This window comes from Peromyscus leucopus, chromosome 8b (genome assembly GCF_004664715.2).
Source record: "Peromyscus leucopus breed LL Stock chromosome 8b, UCI_PerLeu_2.1, whole genome shotgun sequence".
Taxonomy (NCBI): domain Eukaryota; kingdom Metazoa; phylum Chordata; class Mammalia; order Rodentia; family Cricetidae; genus Peromyscus; species Peromyscus leucopus.
The window spans coordinates 10,046,314-10,068,717 of record NC_051086.1 but is presented as its reverse complement, the minus strand read 5'-3'; the positions used below and the strand labels follow the sequence as shown (position 1 = coordinate 10,068,717).

The 22,404-nt window shown below is 46.6% G+C and overlaps 1 protein-coding gene across 1 annotated transcript in view; it reads right to left on the bottom strand.

The window, feature by feature from the left end:
* Slit3 (slit guidance ligand 3) overlaps positions 1-22,404 on the bottom strand; it is a 603,162-nt gene that overhangs the window by 50,168 nt on the left and 530,590 nt on the right. The window contains exons 21-24 of the mRNA XM_028858254.2: positions 13,417-13,485; positions 11,267-11,338; positions 10,610-10,681; positions 1,000-1,071 (exon numbers count right to left, since the gene is read on the bottom strand). Of these exons, the coding sequence (XP_028714087.1) occupies positions 1,000-1,071; positions 10,610-10,681; positions 11,267-11,338; positions 13,417-13,485 (285 nt within the window). The remainder of the gene's footprint in view (positions 1-999; positions 1,072-10,609; positions 10,682-11,266; positions 11,339-13,416; positions 13,486-22,404) is intronic.

Genomic DNA, 22,404 nt, shown 5'->3' with positions numbered 1-22,404 from the left:
TTTTGATTTATAGAATACATACATGTCACTGTTGTAGCCTATGCACACAACACGAAAATAATCAAAATACATACAGAGGAAGAATACGATCTTGCAAACTTACCAAGAGAGATAGGTACCCAGAAGGTAATGCTACCCGAGAACACCAGCTAGGGAAGAGAGGCCTGGCCCGGGAGTCAGGGAAACTGAGCTCTACTCTGGAGTCTCACTGGCTTCATGGGTGACTTTCAGGTTGTCACCTGTTACGGATGGTCTCAGTTTCCTTGAGCAGAGTAAGGATGGACTACAGAATGGCTGAGCACATGCCCGTTGGAGTCAAGGCAGCTGAGGAGCTGGACTGCCATTCTGCTACTGGCCGGCTGTGCAGCCTCAGGATGAATTCTTTAACTTCCCTAAGTCTCAGTGTCCTCACATAGAAGGGAATAAGCTGCCTTAATGCTATAAGAAATACAGGGGATAATTCACTGAATGTGTTTAGGGTACAGGAAGGGCTCAAACTTTCACATCATTTGACAGGATTGATGATGCCTCTGAAGGCTTCTGAAACAAGACATTGTATACAGGTGGAATACAGTAGCTCAAAAACAAGCTCCTGTCGGCCTTCTGAATGTCAGGTTTCCTATTTGCAGGCCCAACCAACGGTGGGCCCAAAATAATTTTTAAAAGTTCCATCTATAACAAACACATATAAACCTGGACTTCAGTTGGGTCCTTATTCCATTATTTACAAAGTGTTTACAGTGTAGTAGGCATCTGAAATGGTCCAGAGACTATTTCAAGTACACAGGAGGATGTGTGGCATGCTCTGCATATGCTACTTCATTGTACACAAGTGACTTGAGCATCTGCGGGTTCTCGGGGCTCCTGGAGCCAGTCCCCTGTGCATATGGAGGGACATCTGCCTGACACAAGGAAAGAATACAAAGTGATGACACTGTGGCTGTCACCGGCACCAGTTTCAGCTGTTAGTCAACGCACACTGAGAAAGAGGCTACTTACAGGTGGGAAAGGGAAGTCAGGTCATTGAAGGAGCCTTCCGGAACACTGGAGATGTCATTGCCGTGGAGGGTTCTGAGGCGGAAGGCACAGGTTAGTAAGTGACCCCACTGAGCCCAACATGCTCACCCAGCCCAGCCACGCTTCTGTGGTTCCCAGAGCCCCACAGCTAGTGATATAGGGTGCCACAGCCATTACTGGAGGGGCGGGGCATGGCCATTGCTGTCTACAGCAGCAGCAGGGGTGGAGGGGCTGAGAGCTTGGGGAGGAAGAGGATGTACTTCCCAACTCTATGAACTTGGGTGGGAATCAGAAGCCAGCTCCTTTTGGTGGTAGAACATGGGTGGGATAAAGTACTTTTCTGGCCTCAGTTTTTACACCTGAAGCCGAGAGGGCCACATCTACCTAATGGAACCATTAGAGTTTCAGAGAGGATGTTTTGTGTCTGATACACTGTGGCTAATGCCATCTATTCTGGAGCCAGGTTGCTTGCTTCCAGACTGCCTCTCTGCCACTGGCCAGCTGTAGGGCCTTGGGCAAAAAGGCTTATTCTCTCTCGAGCCTCAGTTTCTAAATGTCAAATGAGAAAGACCACAGTCAGATTGTCCTGTGAGATTCTGGTGCATATGTTAGACTATGCAGAAAGAATCTAGCATTTCCTAAGTGCTGACTGATGATTGACAGGGACAATGGGGACAGGGACATGGGGGAGAGAAGGTGGTGGGAGGTTAAACCAAAACTAAAAATGTATGAGAAAATCATAAGGAAACCTCATATTTACTTACTTAAAAAAATAGGAGTTAGAATGGAGGTACCCTGTGTGGGTGGCTAATGCTGCTCCCAGATGCCACTGACTGGTAAGTCCCAGTCCTAGTGCTATGATGGGCTAGCTGCCTCCCCTAAGGGCCCTAGAATAATACAGTTATCTGCAAGTGTAGTTCGTTGCCCATCAGAGTTAGGGAGAAGACCTTCTTGCTGAAGATCCCACATGCTCTGGTCTCAGAGCACAGAGAAATCGCGTTGGAACTGAGCTGGAAGCTTCCTCCCCAGTGGCTCTGTCAGAGCCAGGCGGTGCTATGCAGGCTGCTGGGAGATAATTGTGACCTTGTGTTCTATAGGACTGACGGGCCAGGCAACATGCGCCCACTGTTGAAATAGTAAGTCAGTGCTGGGCAGGGGAAAGCAGGTAACTGACTGCTCTCTACTTAGAACTGAGGCTTAGTCCACATTGGAATTCAAGTCTGGTACTACCTGGCCAAAATCCTGTGTCAGAAGAGGTCATGGGAGAAACCTGCTACTTTTTTTTTTTTTTTTTTTTAAAGTGGACATGATGTTCCCATTAAAGTGCCTTCTAGATAACTACACTTATAGCTTAGTTTAGTGCAGCTGTTAGAGCTGGTCAGAGAAACTTCTTTTTGTAGGGCCAGTGGTAACTGCAGAGATGTAACTGCCCAAGTGCTGAGAGGAAATGACTGTTGAGGACTCAGCCATAAATGGGCATCAATCTGACCCTCTCTAGGACTTAGGGAAAACTGTGAAGCAGAGAGCAGAAAATTCCTAAGAACTGGAGGAAGTGGGGGTGTTGGTGTGGGAGGTTGACTTTTGGACAGGATATAACTGATGCGTTCTTGACTTCAAAGCAGCTATGATAACTTGTATAAGATCTGCACAAGACTGACTGAACCTATCAACATTCTGTCTAGATGGGTAAGGAGGGGTCATGGAGGGGGATCCACCCCTCCCTGGTGATCTATAAGTTGCTGGGCTAGGGAGAAACATTTTCTACAGTAGTATAGCCACTGGAAAGGTATTCATACTCCTGAAAAAAAAAAAAACAGAGAAACAAACGAAACAAACAAAACAAAAACAAAAACAAAAAAACTTCTCAGTTTTAGGGGCTGGAGAGATGGCTCAGTGGTTAAGAGCATTGACTGCTCTTCCAGAGAAGCCAGGTTTGATTCCTAGCACCCACATGGTGGCTCACAACTGTCCATAACTCACACGTGTGGTGCATAGACATGTAGGCAGGCAAAACGCCAATACACATAAAATGAATAAATAAAAATTTAAAGTATTAAAAAAACAACAACCCTCATTAGGGGTTTAGGGTTTAGGGTTAGGGATATGCCCCTGTCAGTAATTCACTGTACCACACAAACAAACAATAAAAGTACCATGAAATTAGAAATGGGGAGAAGAAGAAGAAGGGATCCATGAAAGTGGTAAGGAGATAAGAGAGGAAAATGGGGCATGACTATGATTAAAACATGTTATACACATGCAATGTCATAATGAAAACTATTATTACGTGTGATTAATATATGCTAATAAAGATGTGAAAATTCAGATTTACAAGTCTGATCTACATTTAGGGTGGGCCCTGAGATTCTGAAGGCTCCCAGTTGCACTGATGCTGTTGGTTCTGGGACCACTATTCACGGGGAAAGGGCTAGGGGTTCTCCTATTGCTTATGGCAAGGGCTTAGTTCCCTTCTCCTGCAGAATACCCAGGGCCTTGTACATGCTGAATAGGCATACTTCCTCTGTGCCATGCTCTAGACCAGAGGTTCTCAACCCATGGGTCGTGACCCCTTGACACACTTCTATCTCCAAAAGTATTTAGATATGATTCATAACAGTAGCAGAATTACAGTTAGGAAGTAGCAACGGAATCATTTTATGGCTGGAGGTCACCACAACATAAGGGACTGTACCAAAGGGTTGCAGCATTAGGAGGGTTGAGAACCACTGTTCTCAGTCTGCTAAAGGCAAACTGTCAGATGCAGATGATGGAATCATTAGAGCAGTGTGACACCTACCTGCCCCTCCTTATACCTGGGCTGTCTGAACCTTGGGACCTCTGAATGCCCAGGTGATCACAGTTTGCATAGACATGGCGGGACCTATCTGAGTTCTTGCCTGGTTTGGACAATCAGTGTCACAAACACTAGTGTGAGGCTGATTGTGTAACCTCAGTAAACTCACAGTCTTTTTTTTCATATTCTTTTTGTTTTTCAAGACAGGTTTCTCTCTGTATCCCTGGTTGTCCTGGGACTTGCTTTGTAGACCAGGCTGGCCTCGAACTCAGAGATCTGCCTGCCTCTGACTCACAGTCTTATGCATTGTGCTTTGTCATGCTGGCAGCAGGAACAGCCTCATGGTCCCTCTGACCTGCTCCCATCCCCCACCCTGTTGCTCTTGCTCCCCTTTCTATCCTGAGGCACAGGAAGGGACTGTCCCTGGAGTTCCCATGTGGACTGTGGCCCCAACCCATCAAAGAGACCCACGGTCATCATTCAGCTTCTTAGTGACATTTTGCTCCTCATGAAGATTACACTCCCTTTTTGGACGACACTGAAAACCCAACATCACACCCTAAGTCTACGGGGACTTTGGCCCAGGCCACTGTCTGACCCCTGGGTTCACTGACTCTCCTAAACACCGTTCGTTACCCCTCTGAGGTTGCTTAGTACTCTACTGCCTACTCTACCGCCCTTGTCCATTGAAGAGGCGTAAGCTTCAGCCATCCGGCCTCCCGCATCTTTGCATTTTTGTGTAGCTCCTGCCTACACACACATGTCCACAGTTTTGAACACCGTCTCTCTGTTATCTGTTCATTCCAGCCCAGGTGCCCTCGAACCTTCAGAAGGACGGTAGGAGCTCCCCTTTAGGGTCAGGGAGGGACATCCTTGGGGCTCCCTCTGGAACTCAGACTTACAAAGGAGATTTTATTTTGCAGGCTGCTAAGCCACTCAAGAGAAACCTCGCAGCCGGTGAGGATGCGCCACAGGTCAGAACGAGGAGATGAATGTGCCCCACCCATGAGGGAAACCCATGCATGAAAGAGGGCGGAGGGGCGAGACAGCGGTACTCATCTCCGGTGTGCCTTCCCCTAGTCCCAGAGCCACCGTCTACCCTGAACTTTTCAGTTGTTTGAAGGATATATCCTCCCGCGCCAAGGTAGTTGAGTTGGTCTGCTCTCCATTGGTCAGGAAGGGCCTATTATAATAGTAAGTACTTAATAAGCCAGCCAGCCGTGACGGTTGAGGGAGAGGTACAAAGCCCTTAAGGCCTCAGATATTCTAGGACCCAGGGCATGGTCACTTTGTTCCTATGTACTCCACTTTGTTCTTGGGTTTATTTTAAGGCCAGTCCTCTCAAGGCATTGCTCACATAAGTTAGAAGCCTGTAATTATATTTTCCAACAATTTTAAGGCACTAGTGAGACCCATGACTCCATTTCTGGACTGGAGGCAAGATATAGTGAACACTGGCAGTGCGGTCCCAAGTCCGCCATCCTACTTCTCCTTTTTTTAATAACCTAAAAAATACTTTCATATAATAGATTTTGATCAGGTTTTTTATTTCTCCCAACTCATCCCAGATCCTCCCACCTCCCTACCCAGCCAACTCTACCCCCACTCCCCAAATCACAACCCTTTAATTCCAATGAGACGTTTCCTGGGTAAGGGATGGAAACATGTCAATTTCCAATCAACAATGCTCAGTCTTTGAGTATGAGATGCATAAGACTAAAGACAGGTATCAACTAGGCTGGGAGGGAGGTAGAAAGACCTCCGGTTAGGAGCTCAGCTTTGGTTCTGTATAGACTAATGGCGATTTGGCCATACCCTTTTGCTTCTAACATGAAATCTGCCTGGCAGTCACACCTGAAAGTTCCTGTAAGCCTCTCACACATTTGTCCTTTCAAAAACAATAACAGCAGCAACAACAACAACAACAATTCTTTTACGTGTGTGTGTGTGTGTGTGTGTGTGTGTGTGTGTGTGTGTGCATGTGAGTACTCATAGAGACCAGAAGAGGGCGTTGAAGGCTCTGGAGCTACAGTTACAGGCTCCTGTGAATCACCTAATGTAGGTACTGGGAACTGAGCTCCAGTACCCTGGAAGAGCACCAAGTGCTCTTACTCCCTGAGTCAACACTCCAGCCTCCATATTTGCCCTTGATCTTAAGGTGTCTATACAGGGTGGTCATATTGTCATCCTCTAGAATGTTCCTCACTCCCTTCTCTACTTAAGTGAGCCTCATTGGCTTCATCTCAGCCTTAGAAACGGGACTGACTTGGAAAGAAAACAGTCTAGGGCTCAAATCCCAACTGCATTATCTTAGGCAAATCACTTACTCTTACTCAGCCTCAGTTTACTCCTAAGTGAGATGGGTATAATAGAGGCATGCTTCTCAAAGGCTGAAGAATATGACAATGTCACAGAAGCCCTTATTCTTTGGGCAGTGAACAGTGAAGGCTTAACACACACCAATAATGACATTCCAGAAAGGGTTCTTCTGTCAGAGAACCTTGAGATGGCGGGCGGGGTGTGGTGACGCCTTCACTGTGGCTTGTGGCTCTTCTCTCAGGCGTCACCTGGGTTGCCCATGCTTCTCAGTCTGACGATGTCCCCTCTTAGAGAACAGCAATGGTGTCTCCCTTACTGTCTGTGCCAGCCTCCCAGGCCAGCATGGCAGCTTGTCCACTGAGGGCATTAGGGAAGAGACTGGTCAAGAACAAGTCCTTCCACTTTTTTGTCTCTGTCTCCAAAGTGACAAGTGTAGACAGGAGTATCTCTAAGAGTTCCTCCTCACTGCAAAGTTCCTGCTATTTTTTTTTCTTTTTAAAAGAATTATTTATTTATTATTATTATGTGTACAGTGTACTGAGATTAAAAGGCGTGCACCCTCTGGCCAAAGACTCACAATCCTAGACGGACCCATCATGTTCATTTTTGGTTTTGTTTTCAAGGAGTGAGCCTGCCCCATGGTCTGGAGGCTGCCAACACTACCTTGCAGCTCACCACCAAGCATTTGCCAAGCTGTCAGAGGTGGGCCAGCTCTCTGGTGAGGCAGAGAGGTCCCTCTTGGGAAGGTAACAAAGAGCATCTGGAGCCCCTAATGAGGACGTCGTAGGAGGGCTCCACGCTGTCCTTAGCTCCTCATGGGTCTCAACAGTGCAGTCTTGCTTCGTGGATGAGAAGCCACAAACCTGAAGGATGATGAATGTCTCAGTCTCTCCCTCTGTACACACTGGAGCAGCACTCCCTGTCCTAACTGATTCCAGGTGCCCCTGTGTGGGACTGGGGAGTGACATTTTGGACCACACATACATAAAGCATGTGACTCTGTGTGGGGCAAAGATCCCTAAGAGTGCACAGATCCCCAAAGAAGGACAAGAATGCCCACAAGAATGTTCTCACTAGCTGTTTTACATCACAAGGGAAGTAGAGAAAATAGTTTTTTCCTCACACAATGTTTTGTACTTGGATTCCCGACTACTCTCCTGTCTTGTTCTCTGAAATGTACTCAGCTGCACTCACTAACACACACACACACACACACACACACACACACACACACACACACACAGAGAGAGAGAGAGAGAGACAGACAGAGACAGACAGAGACAGAGAGACAGACAGCCAGACACAGAGATGGACAGTTAAGCAGATATACACAGACACACACAGACACACAGACACACAGACACACAGACACACACACACACACACACACGACAGACAGACACACGCACACATACACACACACAAAGAGAAACAGACAGTTAAGTAGATCCGGATACATAGACACACTACCTACAGACACACACAGAGACAGACATAGACAAACAGATACACACACACAAACACACATGTGCTTGCACGTATGTATGCACATCATTACAGATAATTGGCAATTATTGAAGGCCCTGGGTTTAAACCATCTACTTGGGACATCTTCTGGGAAACCAGAGAAAGAAGAAGGGAGGTCTGCTTCTGTCTCGGGTTGAGGGCCAACACCCAGGTGTCCTCTGACCTCCACGTGTCCCTACACTCACACGCATGAACTCAACACAACACATGCTAAAAAAACAAGTAAAACCGGCCTCCTCTTTGCCCAGCTCCCTAAATTGCCACCATGTAGCAGTCTCCTTTCCTGCTCAATCAGTATCAGAAGCCAGCCACATGCCATTCTTTCTCTCGTTCTCTTTAGTCTCTGCTCACTGGTGTCAGTGTTTACAAGATATAATTAAGTTTCCTTTCCCACGCAATAGCTAAAGAGTCAGCCCGTTCCCACGCTGTGTCTAGTTTTCATCTCTATCTCTTTTAATAACTGTGTTTCATTGACTAGTTGTGCCATAATCTCTTTATACATTTCCCCACTGTGGTCCTGGTAGGTAATATTTAAAATTTAGGTTAAAAATAACAACACAACAAAGACTCAGATTTATAGAGCCTTTCCCTCATTTGGGGTTTTTCTGTAGTGTAAATTCCTACATGTGCAATTACCAGAAGAAAGGATACAAATATCATAAAAATGTAGCCCATAAACGCTGTTATTTTTCCTGAATCGGTCCTGGTGCAGAAAATGGCTGCTCCCCACTGAGGCACTTGGTTGGAGTGAGAGGCTCTGAGATCGGTTTTATCCCCAAGACCCAGTGTTTCTAGGATGACCATGGTAAAGCCTGCTGCTGACTGCTAACTCAAAAGGCAAGCTCCCTGGTGCTGAATGCAGGCATGCATTCCTGGGACCTCATGATGGCAGTGAGGCTGAGTTAGGACACACAAGGAGCTGTGGAACAGGAAACCCCTGGCATGCCGTGATGCTCACATCGTCCCCCCAGTTAACAGACAGACGGAAGGGGAAAACTTATTTCTCCCTCTCTCAGAATCTTTGATTTATCTCCATCAGAACGACTCCAAGTCTTGAACCCATACACGGAGATTCAGTTAAAACTGGCAGGTCTGTCTCCTGCCATCCGACCCACCCAGCATTAGACTGACTGGAGGGCAGCCTGGGGGCCGGGATGGATGGGGCAGCATGTAGTGGCAGGGGAAGCTGGGCTGGCTTTGGGCCGGGTGAATGAGACCTATCCACTACTGCATTCAGCTGGAAATAAGGAAATGGTTTCGCTGATGTTTCCATTCCCGAACTCCCTGGAGAGAGTGGGTAATAAATAAGTGACAATAACAGATTGCACACTGTCACTATGGGCACTTCTCTGCCCCCAGAGAATTGATTTTTAATAACAGTGCAGATGACATGTGGCGGGAGTTGTCGCTGACATGGGTGTTTTGCAGATCTTAATAAATCACACCAGTCCAGAGCCTCTGGAATGGACCAGGTTGCTGGATGCTGTTTGTTGATGGCACTGAGGCAGGAGGCTGGACTCAGCACACTAGGCCAGTTACTTCATCAGCCAGGCCTCAGTTTTCCCATCTCTAAAACGGGTATCATCCTCTCAAGCTCACAGCACTATTGTGAAGGATCAGGAGAAGGAATGGCCCGGCCTGACCTTTTCAAATATGGGGGTTACTCTTACAATAATGATGAACTAGAAAAATATAGGTGAGAAGTTTAAGAGGAGGATGACATCTCTACCATCATGAGGAAATCCCTTAAAGGTGATAGCGGAAAAAGCCACAACACCTTCCTTTATCAATAAAATAGCGCAAGGTAGAAAGGTATGGACCTGGAGTTGGGGCAGCACAGTGTCCCCCTGCTCCAGCAGCTCCCACTGAGACCAGAACAACAGGTGAATCATTGTTCCACAGTCACAGTAGCCAGAGCTGTGGTGTGCGCTTTCAACGCCACATCTCATTTAATCCTAAAATTCGGAAAGGCAATTACCACCATCATCCAGTTTTCATGGGCGAGAAGATAGACACACAGGGAGGGAGGGGCAGAGCCACACTTGGGAACTGGAAGAGTTCTGGAGCCTTCTAGTTTTTGTGTGCAGCTCATCTGCCTCAATGGAGCTGCCCTCAACTCTGGGGTAGGACAGAACTAGGCAGGTATGAGGGTTAATGAATGAGGAGGATGCAGTCTGTGCAAACCTGTCTGCAGAAATGCAGGGGAAGAGCTCAGGTAATGGCCAGGACTCTTGATTTCCCAAGAGAAGGCAGACATCAGGATTTGCTGGTTATACTTAAATATTTAAATTATACTTAAATGCTGGCAACTTGTTAAAACTTTGACTTTTTTTTTTTTTTTTTTTGAGACAGGATCTTGTTAGGTAGTCCAGGCTAGACTCAAATTCACTAAATAGTCTAGACTGGGTTTGAACTCATGTTCTTCCTGCCTCAGTCTCCTAAGGACTGGGATTACACACATGTGTCATCGTACCCAGACCTAAAACCTTTGGTTTTTTTGTAAAAGATACTTGTAAGCCAACCTTCTGAGCATGGATGGCGCCTGGCCTTCCAGCTTGTCATCGCTGGTCCTTGCAGAGGATGCCGCACCACCCTTCTGAAGCCATAGTGAGCACCTGGGAGCAGCCTGCTCATCACAGCGTGGCCCCATGCCCCACTCTGTGCTTGTGAGAGGGAGGACACATTAGTGTAGCCTAATTCCCTAATCACAGGGTGGGGTGACCTATCGGATACACAGCCAAGTGCAGACTGGAGGGGGTGGGTGATTAGCTAAAGGTTTATGAGTGGCAGTGTGCTGAGCCTCAGGAATGGCTGGTTCATAGAGTACATTCTCTTTACCCCACGGAGTAAATAAGGGTGGCTGAGTGGCCGTGAATGGTGGCCAAGGACGGTGGGGAAGGCGAGAGCTCATGCTATTATCCATGTAAGCAGACCCAAGGCCCCAAGACTCACAGCACTCGGAGTGACCGTAGCCCATTGAAGGCATGGACAGGGATGCATCTCAGCCGGTTGTAGCTCAGGATCCTGTGGAAAGAGAAATGTGAGCCCGCTGACTGCTCCTGTTCTCGTGGGTACACTGTTTACACCCTGGATCCGTCAAAGCAAGTGTTTCCTCCAACTTTCCTGGGTTAATATATCGACAAAGGGACTGTAATACAGAGGGAAGAGAAACCTCCTACCACTCCGGGAAGCTCCTAAGCTGGTCCCCCCCCACCCCAATGTTCCACAGCAGACTGGCTCTCTAATCAGCTTTCCCACCACCCCCCTCCACTGTCAAATGGTGTGTGCTTACAACGTGCAGAGCTAATGGGAAATAAATGGGTCTGAGCAAAATATAATTGTGTAGGAAACCCTCCACTGGTAAAGAACATGCATGTATCCCAGAAGGCATTCCAAAGACAGCCTTCTTCAGAGGTAATTAGCTTACAGTTCCTCCATCTGCCAGGCCCCTACCTCTCCTTTTTGTATCTTCTGATGACTAAAGTCTGCCTTTCACTAGGGCAGCCAAAGCCCCAAGGACCAAGACAGCAAGGTGCCTAGGGACTGAGGGGCTATAAGACTGGGTGGCCATGCCCATGAACGTTAAACACGAGATGCCATTGTACTCACAGCGTGGAGAGGTGGGACATGTTGCTGAAGGTGTAATTGGTCAGCGTGCCGATGCTGTTGTTGCTCAGGTCACTAGATAAGGAAAACAGAAAAGCCATGAGTTCCTGTTAGCCGTACCTGAGGGAGCCCACAACCTACTATTACATGAGTATACCACCTATCAATCAGTCCATTCACTACCACGCATGCACCCATTCATCCACCGATCCATGCACTCATTCATCTGTCCATGCACCCACTCACCTATTATTCCCTCACACATGTGATTATCCGTCTAGCTGCATACTCACTCATCTCCATTTGTCCATCTGTATGTCTACCCATTCTCATATTTATCCACTCACTTTCTCATTTTCCAACTGTCCCACTATCACCCATCCATTGATCCAAATGTTAATTTTCCCATTCACATTGTCCTTGCCCACCCATCATCCATTTATAAACTCATTCATGATTAAATCATTCAATTACATGCCTATTCATCCATTTCATTCTAACAAAACCTAACACATAAGAAAACAATTTCTCCCTATTCTAGTATGTTTCTTCCCCTGATCAAATCTTTTCTTTTCCTTCCTTCCTTCCTTCCTTCCTTCCTTCCTTCCTTCCTTCCTTCCTTCCTTCCTTCCTTCCTTCCTTCCTTCCTTCCTTCCTTCCTTTTTTAAATTGAGACAGGATTTCTTTGTGTAGCCCTGGCTGTCCTGGAATCTGTAGACCAGGCTGGCCTAGAACTCAGAGATTCACCTGTCTCTGTCCCCTGAGGTCTGGGATTAAAGGCAACAACCACTATTGCCTGGCTAAAAAAATGTGTAGCCCAGGCTGGCCTCGAACTAATGATCTTCCTGCTTCCATCTCCTTCAGAAATCCTACTGGTGTGCCCCAGCACAACTGGCCCCTGGTCAACTCTTATCACCAGCCCTCTTTCTGTCATTTATTTATCCCATCTGATCCATCTCTTAGGAGGAACAACGCTAATGAGAGAAGAGATCTCTATTTACTACAGCCTCCTGGCTTTTCCTTAGAGACAAATTCCCAGAACAGCAGGGTGATTATTAGCTGCACAATGGAATCACCCAAGGAGCTTTTGAATCTTCTGAAGCCAGGGTTCCCGGCCTGTATGTTCTGGAGAAAATGCTTGTCTGTGGGCGTGGCAACAGTATGAAATGACAGCATGAACAGCTCCTCCCTGGGCAGTTCCCCACAGCAGAAGTCCATGACCACGGCTACAGAACAGTGGTTCTCAACGGGGGGCACTTTTGTTCTACCCTGACACGTCCCAGACATTGTTCTGGCTGACTCTACTGAGAAGTGCTACTGGCTTCCTATAGAGGCCAAGGTCATTGCCTCATTTCTCATGATAATCCCGACATCTTTCCTAACCAATAATGATCCGGTCTCAGATGTCCATAGCTCTTAGTTTGAGAAATGTTCATACAGATATTGGGGACCAAACAGAGGCTTTCTGGAACTTTTCATTAGTGGGCCTCTGATATTCACTGTGAAAGAACCCTGCTTGTCTCTTGTGGACTGGATCCTACCCCTCTCAAGCAGACATGGGCATCTATCAATCACCCAAGGAATAACTTTACCCCTCTAGGTCCCACCAAGGCAGAGCAGTGACATTATTGAGGGAAAGAGCTCATGGGTCTCTCCCACGCCCAGGTTCTCCGGTTCCCATTCAAGAGTTTTCAGGCTCTTGGAGGACTGAAGCTTGTAGCAGGCATTATTGAAGGCCCTTGGTTTAAACCATCTACTTGGATATCTTCTGGGAAACCAGAGAAGGAAGAAGGGATGCCTGCTTGTGCTCCTGGCAGATCTAAGTGTGGCCACAGTTTGCAAGAAACTGGAATTCCAGAAAGCTCAGGCATTCAGCTTGGGGCCTGGAAGGTCACAGGCAAGCCAATGGGAAGGTAGTTCAGAGCCCAGAATGATACGTTTTGACTATTTCCACACACGGGCCTTGCTGGGCAAATCCTCCAACATCAGCCTGGTCCGTTTCCTCCCAGCTGTTTCTCCCTGCATGGCCATGCAGGCATGCAGGTTGAGAACTGCTGCATCTGTCATAGCAAGCACTGTTCTCTCTTACTCCCCCTGTCCCACACCATCTCAGGAAGGAGAAACAAACGCCTGCCTAGTGGCAGGCTCCTTACATAAGCGTCAGCTGTCGGAGCGAGGACAACTCTTTGGGCACCGCTGTTAAGTGGTTTCCTTCTAGGTACCTGAAAGAGAGGTGCAGAGTGATAACACTGGAAGGAGACTGCACACTAGTCCCGTCCTCTGAGAAGCGCCCCCATGAGTTACCTCTTCATACCTCCACCCCTCCAACATCTGTCATCATTGTATAACTGTGAGATCACGCAGTCGGTGATCTTCTTCTCCACTAGACTGGTAAGTTTCACGATGGCAGAGTTCTTGCTAAAATTGCCCTCCACTGTATCTTAGCAGGGCTCTTTATGCTGCTGACCCACACAAGGTACTCAGTGCAAATCTGTTTAATACTAATTAATGAAGCAGTCACATGATGCTGACTTGTCACAGTGTCTGACTAGCAGCCACTTCCTCGAGGTTACCCAGAAACAAATAGTTGATCTAGATTCTAACCTGTGGGTTACTGGTTCTCAACCTGTGAGTCGTGACTCCTTTGGGCTCAAGTATCCGATATCCTGAACATCAGATATTCACATTATGATTCATAACAGCAGCAAAATTACAGTTACGAAGTACAAACGAAAATAACCATGGTTGTGGGGAATCACAGCAACCTGAGGAACTATATTGAAGGGCTGAAGTGTTAGGAAGGTTGATAACCACTGATCTAGATATAAAGTCATAGACTAATCTCAACACAGTAACAGTGGATGATGACTTCAGTGCCCCACTCCCACCAACAGATAATCCATCTGGACAAAAAAAGTAAACAAAGAAACAACAGAATTAAATGACACCACAGATCAGAAGGACAGAACAGACATTTACAAACTGTGCCACTCAAACGCTGTAGAATACATACTCCTTTTCAGTAATCCAAGGAATTTCCCCTAAAACTGATCGCATATTAGGACATAAAGCAAGTCTCAGCAAATACTGGACAACTGAAATAATTTCTTTTATTCTGTCGGATCACAGTGGACTAAAGTTAGACATCAAGAAATAGAAACCAGAGAAAATTTGCAAACCCATGGATATTAAACAACACACTGTAGAATGATGAATGGATGGGTCATTGAAGAAACCAAGAAGGAAAAAAATCTTAGAATTGAATAAATGCAGATGGATCATATATAAACCTATACAATATAATGGAAGCGGTCCTAAGAGGGAGGTTCACAGTTGTAAGTACCCAGTTTAAAAACCAGAATGACCTCAATTAAATAATTAAATGATGTTCTTCAGGGCCTAGCAAGACAAGAAAGGTCAAACCTGGGATGGGGAGAGGGCTCAGTGGGTAAAAGTGTTTTCTTCCAAGCCTAGTAACCTGAGTTGGATTTTGGACACCCTTTAGGTGGAGGGAAAGAACCATGCCCTACACGCTGTCCTCTGTCCTCCACATGTGTACGCATGCACATTCACACACGAAACCAGCATTATCCTGACACCCAAACCAAAGAAAGACACAACAGAAAAGAAAACCCTAGACCAATCTCCCTGATGAACTTGGATGCCCAAAAATTCTCAATAGAAGATTTGTGACCTGAGTTCAAAAACACACCAAAAACGATCACTCACCATAAGCAAGTTGGCTTCATTCTCGAGAAGCAGGGACCATTCAACATATGCAAATCAATAAATGTAATACATCACAAAATGGACTCAAGGACACTGAAATCACAGGATCAAGCCAACAGATACAGACAAAGGCCTTTGTCATAACCGAATACGTTTTCATGATGAAGCCCCCAGGAGGCTAGGAACAGAGGAAACATACATAACTAAAGGTGTCTACCATGACGTAAAGCCAACAGCATGCTAAATGGAGAAAAAGCAGTTCGATTAAAGTCAGGGACGACACAAAGGTGTCTGTCCACTGTCATCTAGTCAATATAGTGCTGGAAATCCTACCCAGAGCAGGAAGAGAAGGGAATAAAAGGGATACAAACAGAAAGGGATGAAGTCAAATTGCTTTATTTGCACATTCTATGCTTTAATACATAAGACTCTAAAGACTCCACCAGGGGGGCTGGAGAGACGGCTCAGCAGTTAAGAGCACTGGCAGCTCTTCCAGAGGTCCTGAGTCCAATTCTCAGCACATGGCGGCTCACAACCATCTATAGTGGGATCTGATGCCCTCTTCTGTCATGCAGGCATCCATGCACGTAGAGCACTCATACACATAAAACACATGAAAAAAAAAAAAAAGACTCCACCAGAAAATTCTGAGAGCTGATAAACACTTTCAGTCATGTGGTAGGCTACAAAAATTAAACACAAAAATCAGCAGCCTTCCTATATACTAACGATGCAAACAAATAATTAAGATCTGAAAGGAATGAGGGAAATAATCCTGTTCACAACACACTCAAAAATACAGAAAAAAATCTAACAAGTGAAGCGAAAGACAAACAATGAAAATGTTAAAACAAGGAAGAAGGAAACAGATGAAGACACTAGAAGATAAAAACACTCTCTCATGCCCATGGATCAGAAGACTTAATCCTGTTGAAGTGGCTAGCCAACCAAAAGGGATCTACAGATTCAATGCAATGCCCATTAAAATACCAACATCATTCTTTACAGAAACAGAAAACAACAACAACAACCCACTGAAACTCATATGGAAGCATAAAGGACCCCAGACAGACGTAGCAATCCTGAACAAAAAGAGTAGTGTGGTAGTTATGACTGTGCCTGATTTCAAGTTATACTACAGCGTGACAGCGATAAAAAGGCAACGTACAAGCACAAAACCAGACTCAGAGCAATGACAGAGGAGTGAGAACTGAGATAACGGCCATGCAGCTACAGCTAACTGATTCATTACAAAGTTGCCAAAACCAAACCAACAACAACAACAACAACAACAACAACAACAACACACACACACACACACACACACACACACACACACACACACACACACAGGAAAAGATATAGCCTCCTTAACAAGTGGTCCTCGGGAAACTGGACATCCACAGTGTAGGAATACAGCCGGCTCCTTTCTCCAACCCTGCAAAAGCCAACTGAGATCGAAGACCTTAACGTGAGATCTGAAACTCCAAAGCTGATAGAAAATGAAGACCTAGGCACAGCTAAGGAGTTTCTTCCCCGACTCCAGTCACTCAGGAAGTAAGGTCAACTACTGACGGACAAAGGCAACCTCATGAAATTAAAAAGCATCTGTAATGCAAACAAAACAAAATACCCTGCAATAACCCAGTTATGGGAGGAGACTGCCTATAGAATGGGAGAAAAATCTCTGCCATGGATACATCTGACAGTTGATTAATATCTGAAATATGCAAACAACTTAAAAAAACCTGAAGACACAAACAAACAAACAAAAAAACTCAGTGAAAGAAATAGGCCGAGGGACTTAAGAGAGAATTCTCAAAAGGAGAAATATGAACGGCCAATAAATATTTTAAAATGTGCTCAACATCCTTAGCCATCAGGGAAATGTAAATGAAAACTACTCTGAAATTCCATCTTACCCCCAGTCAGAACGACTATTATGGATAAAACAAATGACAACAAACGCTGTCCAGGATATGTGGAAAGGCGGACTGTTGCTCACCGTCAATGCGAATGCAAATGGTACAGCCACTATGACATCTGTCTGGGGTTTCTTTAAAAGCTAAAAATAGAACTTCCGTAGGACCCAGCTCCAGTACTCCTTGGTATATACCCAGAAGACTCTCCATCCCACCACAGAGACATTTGCTCATCCACGGTCATCACTGTTCTAGTCACAATAGCTAGGAAATGGATTCGGCCTAGATGTCCATCAACCGATGAACAGATAATGAAAATGTGGTCCATGTACACATGGAATTTTATTCAGCCGTAAAATGAAATTATGAAATGTGCAGGAAAATAGATGGAACTGGAAACATTAGACTGAGTATGGTAACCTAGGTTTGGAAAGACAAACGCTGAACATTCTCTCCCACACGCAGAGTCCAGCTTCTGATTTTTATATGTGTGTGTTTATGTGGGGAACAATGTGTGTAGAGCTCAGGAAGCTAGAAAGGGGCCAATCAGAGAGGTGGGAAAAGATTCTCCAAGGTAAGGGGAAGTAAGAGAACATGTGTGGCATAATAGTGGACTGGGGAAACAGAAAAGGTTTACATGGGGATGGGAGGCAGGGAGACGGGGAAAGGAAAAGTAGGGGTGTGTGTGTGTGTGTGTGTGTGTGTGTGGTGTCAGTCCAAACAAATGATGTGTGAAAAAGCCATAAGGAAATCTGTTACCTGTAAGCCAATCAAACATTCTATTAAAAATGAAGCTTGAATGGAGGTACAATGTGTGGGTGGATAAAGCTGCTCCCAGAAGCCACAGGTTATTGAATGAAAGCCCCAGTGCCATATGTGAGATACTGCTGTTAAGAGTTGTTCAGGGAGGTCCCTAAAACCGCCCCCTCCCCAGACATTACACACAACTGTCACTGCTGTTCATTGCCTACCAAAACTGGACAGGAAGCCCCTATCTTTGAAGATACTCAATGTCCTGTGGGCAGAGCATGGAGAAACGAAGCTGGAGCTGTGCTGGTAATTTCCACCGTATTACAGGGGGTTCTGTAGCCTACCGAGGGGAGCTGCCATCAACACTCCTAGTCAGCCGTGCGACACCGCCACTGGCCAGGTAAGTATGCACTGTAAGCAAGGTAAGTGTGTGCTGTAAACAAGGTAAGTGTGCACTGTAAACAAGGTAAGTGTGTGCTGTAAACAAGGTAAGTGTGCACTGTAAACAAATGTGCACTGTAAGCAAGGTAAGTGTGTGCTGTAAACAAGGTAAGTGTGTGCTGTAAACAAGGTAAGTGTGCACTGTAAACAAGGTAAGTGTGTGCTGTAAACAAGGTAAGTGTGGTAAGTGTGCGCTGTAAACAAGGTAAGTGTGTGCTGTAGACAAGGTAAGTGTGCGCTGTAGACAAGGTAAGTGTACACTGTAAACAAGGTAAGTGTGCACTGTAAACAAGGTAAGTGTGTGCTGTAGACAAGGTAAGTGTGCGCTGTAGACAAGGTAAGTGTACACTGTAAACAAGGTAAGTGTACACTGTAAACAAGGTAAGTGTGTGCTGTAGACAAGGTAAGTGTGCACTGTAAACAAGGTAAGTGTGCTGTAAACAAGCCTCTGGCAAGCAACCCGAACGAAACTTACTGGGTCATAAATAAAAGGATTAAAAACTACAAGTGGGGTGAGTTAGAGAGAGGAAAGCAATCAGTGGAATGGGAGGGAGGCCAGACAGGGCACTGGGGTGAATAAGACTGAAATATACTGTGTGTGAAAAGGTCAAAATGAAGTGAAAGTTACTGTTGTGTATAACTAATATAAGACAAAACATTTATTTAAAAAATATTTATTTTATCTGTACAAGTGTTTTGCTTGCATGTGTATGTATGCACCATGTGTTTACCTGGTGCCCACAGAGGGCATTGGTTCCTTGGGAACTGAAGTTACAGATACTTGTGAACCACCATATGGGTGCTGGGAATTGAACCCGGGTCCTCTGCAGGAACAGCCAGTACTCTTAACTGCTAAGTCATCTCTCTAGGCCCAGCAAAGACATTTTAAAAATGAGCTGGAGTTCAATGCGGAGGATCTCTGATGTCTTGTTTGGAAATAGGGGGAGAGGGGCACGTCTGTGCTACATGGGGCACAGGACAGTGGGGGCCAAGCTACAGATGAAGATGCCTAACAGACAGGACCCTTTTCAGACGAACAGTGACCCACCCAGAACCCAGGCTCCCGCACAGACTTGCTCAGCCAGCATGAGGCGAATTCTGCAGACTTTGGTTTCACAGGAGCAAGCAGCCTCAATGTAATCATGTGGTCCTGAATTACAGAGACACTCCTTGTCAAGCGCCTCCCCTCAGGAGGGGCCACAGGCCAGTTTATTCACCCCTCCACCCTAGGTCCTTTCCCCCAGGCTTCCTGTTGCTTAGGACACAAGTGAAGATTTGTTAAGGACACTTTCAAGACCATCTTGGCTCTCTGGGGGTGAGTGCCCTTCCACACAGCACTTGTGGTATGTGCTGTCACTTGTCTGCCTGGGGCCTGTCTTCAGTTCCACGAGGTCGCTCTCCTGCTATCTCAGGGCTTCTCAAACTTGAACATGTAAATGGCCTGGGATCACTTGAACAAAGCTGGTTCTGATCGGAAGGTCTGGGGTAGGACTGGAGAATCTGCATTTTGTTTTGTTTTTTGAGACAGGGTTTCTCCATGTAGTTTTGGTGCCTGTCCTGGATCTCGCTCTGTAGACCAGGCTGGCCTCGATCTCACAGAGCTCTTCCTGGCTCTGCCTCCTGAGTGCTGGGATTAAAGGCGCGTGCCACCACCGCCACCTGGCAGAATCTGCATTTCTGATATGCTCGCTAAGACCTAATTTTGGGTAACAAGTTGCTAACGCATGGCTGCTGTTTTAGTTAGGGTTTCTACGGCTGTGAAGAGACACCATGGCCATGTCAGCTCTTAAAAAGAAAACATTTAATTGGGGGCTGGCTTATAGTTTCAGAGGTTAGTCCATTATCATCATGGCAGGGCACATGGTGACACACAGGCAGACATGGTGCCGAAGAAGGAGCTGAGAGTTCCACATCTGGATCCACAGGCAGCAGAGGTGACTGTGACACTGGACACAGCTTGAGCAGCTGAGACCTCAAAGCCCGCCTCCACAGTGACACACTTCCTCCAACAAGGCCACACCTCCCAATAGTGCCACTCCCTATGGACCAAGCCTTCAAACACACGAGTCTACGGGGGCCATACCTAGTCAAACCACCACAGCTGGGTATCCACAACCCACTACAAAGTGACCAAACTGAGCAGAAATGGGTTAAGAGGGCATGGGCAACCTTGGCAATGGCAAAGAAGTTGAAATGTATATCATCTTCAACTGAGACCTGGTGATTCTCCTCCTGTGGCCAGCCCTGAGGAAGCCCCATGGCACAGAACTCTGGGCAGGATTCAGAAAGCCTCAAGGTGCCAGGGCATACTGGTTGTGGTGGTATTGTGTTCCCCAAAATATTGTGTACTCTAATAAATTTATCTGGGGTCAGAGAACAGACAGCCACTAGATACAAAGGCTAGAAAATGGTGGCACTCACACCTTTAATCCTAGCATTCCAGAGATAGAAATCCCTCTGGATCTCTGTGAGTTCAAGCCACATTGGAAACAGCAAGCATGGTGACAAACACCTTTAATCCAGAAAGCCAGCCTTTAATCCAGGAGTGGTGTAGAAAGCAGAAAGATATATAAGGCGTGAGGACCAGAAACTAGAAGCTTTTGGCTGGTTAAGCATGTGGCTGGTTAAGCTTCAGGCTTTTGAGCAGTAATTCAGCTGAGACCCATTCTGGATGAGGACTCAGAGGCCTCCAGTCTGAGGAGACAAGACAGCTGAGGATCGGCGAGGTGAGATAGCTGTGCTTGTTCTGTCTCTCTGATCTACCAGCATGGACCCCAATAACTTGCCTCAGGTTTGATTTTATTAATAAGAACTTTTAAGATTCCTGCTACACTGGGTAGTGTCCCCATTTGGTCCTTTCTTGGGAGCCTGTTATGTGTGAGGCTAAGCTATGAGGCAAATCCCATTTCTGCCTCCAGGAAGCTTTATTCAGGGGCTAAAATTCAGCCGTGTACACACTTAGGTTGTGGTCTCAGGCCAAGGAGCTGAGCATTCATTTATTCATCCATCCATCCATCCATCCATCCATCCATCCATCCATCCAAGCAGAAGTATTTATTAGGCAGCTGCCATGTGCCAGGCACTGTCTACGCTGGTAAATGAGACAGCCATGGGAGAAGAGGCGTGCACACGAAGAGATCTAAAGCTGTGCTTTGGACGGAAGGTGCACGGGACTGCGGAGGAGAACTCCAAGGGGCTGGAGGCTCCGCTTCACTTTCAATCTGCTCCCCCGAGCCTGGTGCCTCATCCCACATCGCAGCCTCCCGACTGCCGTCTCATCTACATGACTTCATGTGTTTCGGTAAATCCAGAAAACCCTAGGTAACACCAGTCAAACCACAGAGGGCTCTGCTACATTTCAGAGAAGCTGGAGTCACCTGGGCTAACCATGTTAACCAAGGGTAAACTGAGCTGTTTATCTCACCGTCCAGGAGACTGGGAGAAAGGAGAGGGGCCACCGAGCTTCTCAAACAGTCTCCCTGATGTGCTCAGGACACTGTCTCTGCTTCAGTCTTTGTATACAGCAGGAGTGACTGAACTGAGGAGCCCGGCGTTTGCCCGTCCGGAAGTCTTCCTGTCTCCCTTGGCAAGCACAGTGATCCACCTGAGTGTTGCTCCCCGCAACGGAAGCTCCATTGCTTGTAATGTCTACCAAAAGCAGATGCTAACTGCACCTATACAATACACTCACAGAAACATCCACACCAAGAATTTGACCATGATAATTGGCACTGCAACCTGACCAAGTCCAGACAGGAAATTACAAGGGCCTTACATCCATCCCTTCTCTGGTTCATCTCATGTCTGACCCTCTGATGACCTTGGGTTGCAGTGGCGCTGGCCTTGTCTTTCCCAGAATCACCAAAGAGAGGGTGGTCACGTCAGCTCCCTGCCTGCACTGGTCCAGCCTCTGCCTCCTTGTCAAGTTTCCTCCTGTGATATCACCCCTTAGGCCCTTAGCTTCAGCCTGCCTCCCACATTCCCCACCCACAGGTGACATTGTAAGTCTCCAAGGCTCTGGGCATTACATTGTGTTCTAGTCCCCGGTGGCAGAGTCTGTCTGTGGAGTCACATCAGAACGTTCACTATGGCCTTCCCACACACTGACTGGCAGCGGCTCGGCTCAGGAAACATCATGAAAATCCCAGAACTTCCTGAGGGAGCTCCATTTGGCATTACCGAGCCAGAGGGAGCTGCTTTTGGTACCGGGTAGTCCCGGTGCCCTGGCGTCATGGCTTGGAAGGCACAGAATCAAAAAACTCGGCTTCAGAAATGCAGATGCAGCAGTGAGGGACGCTG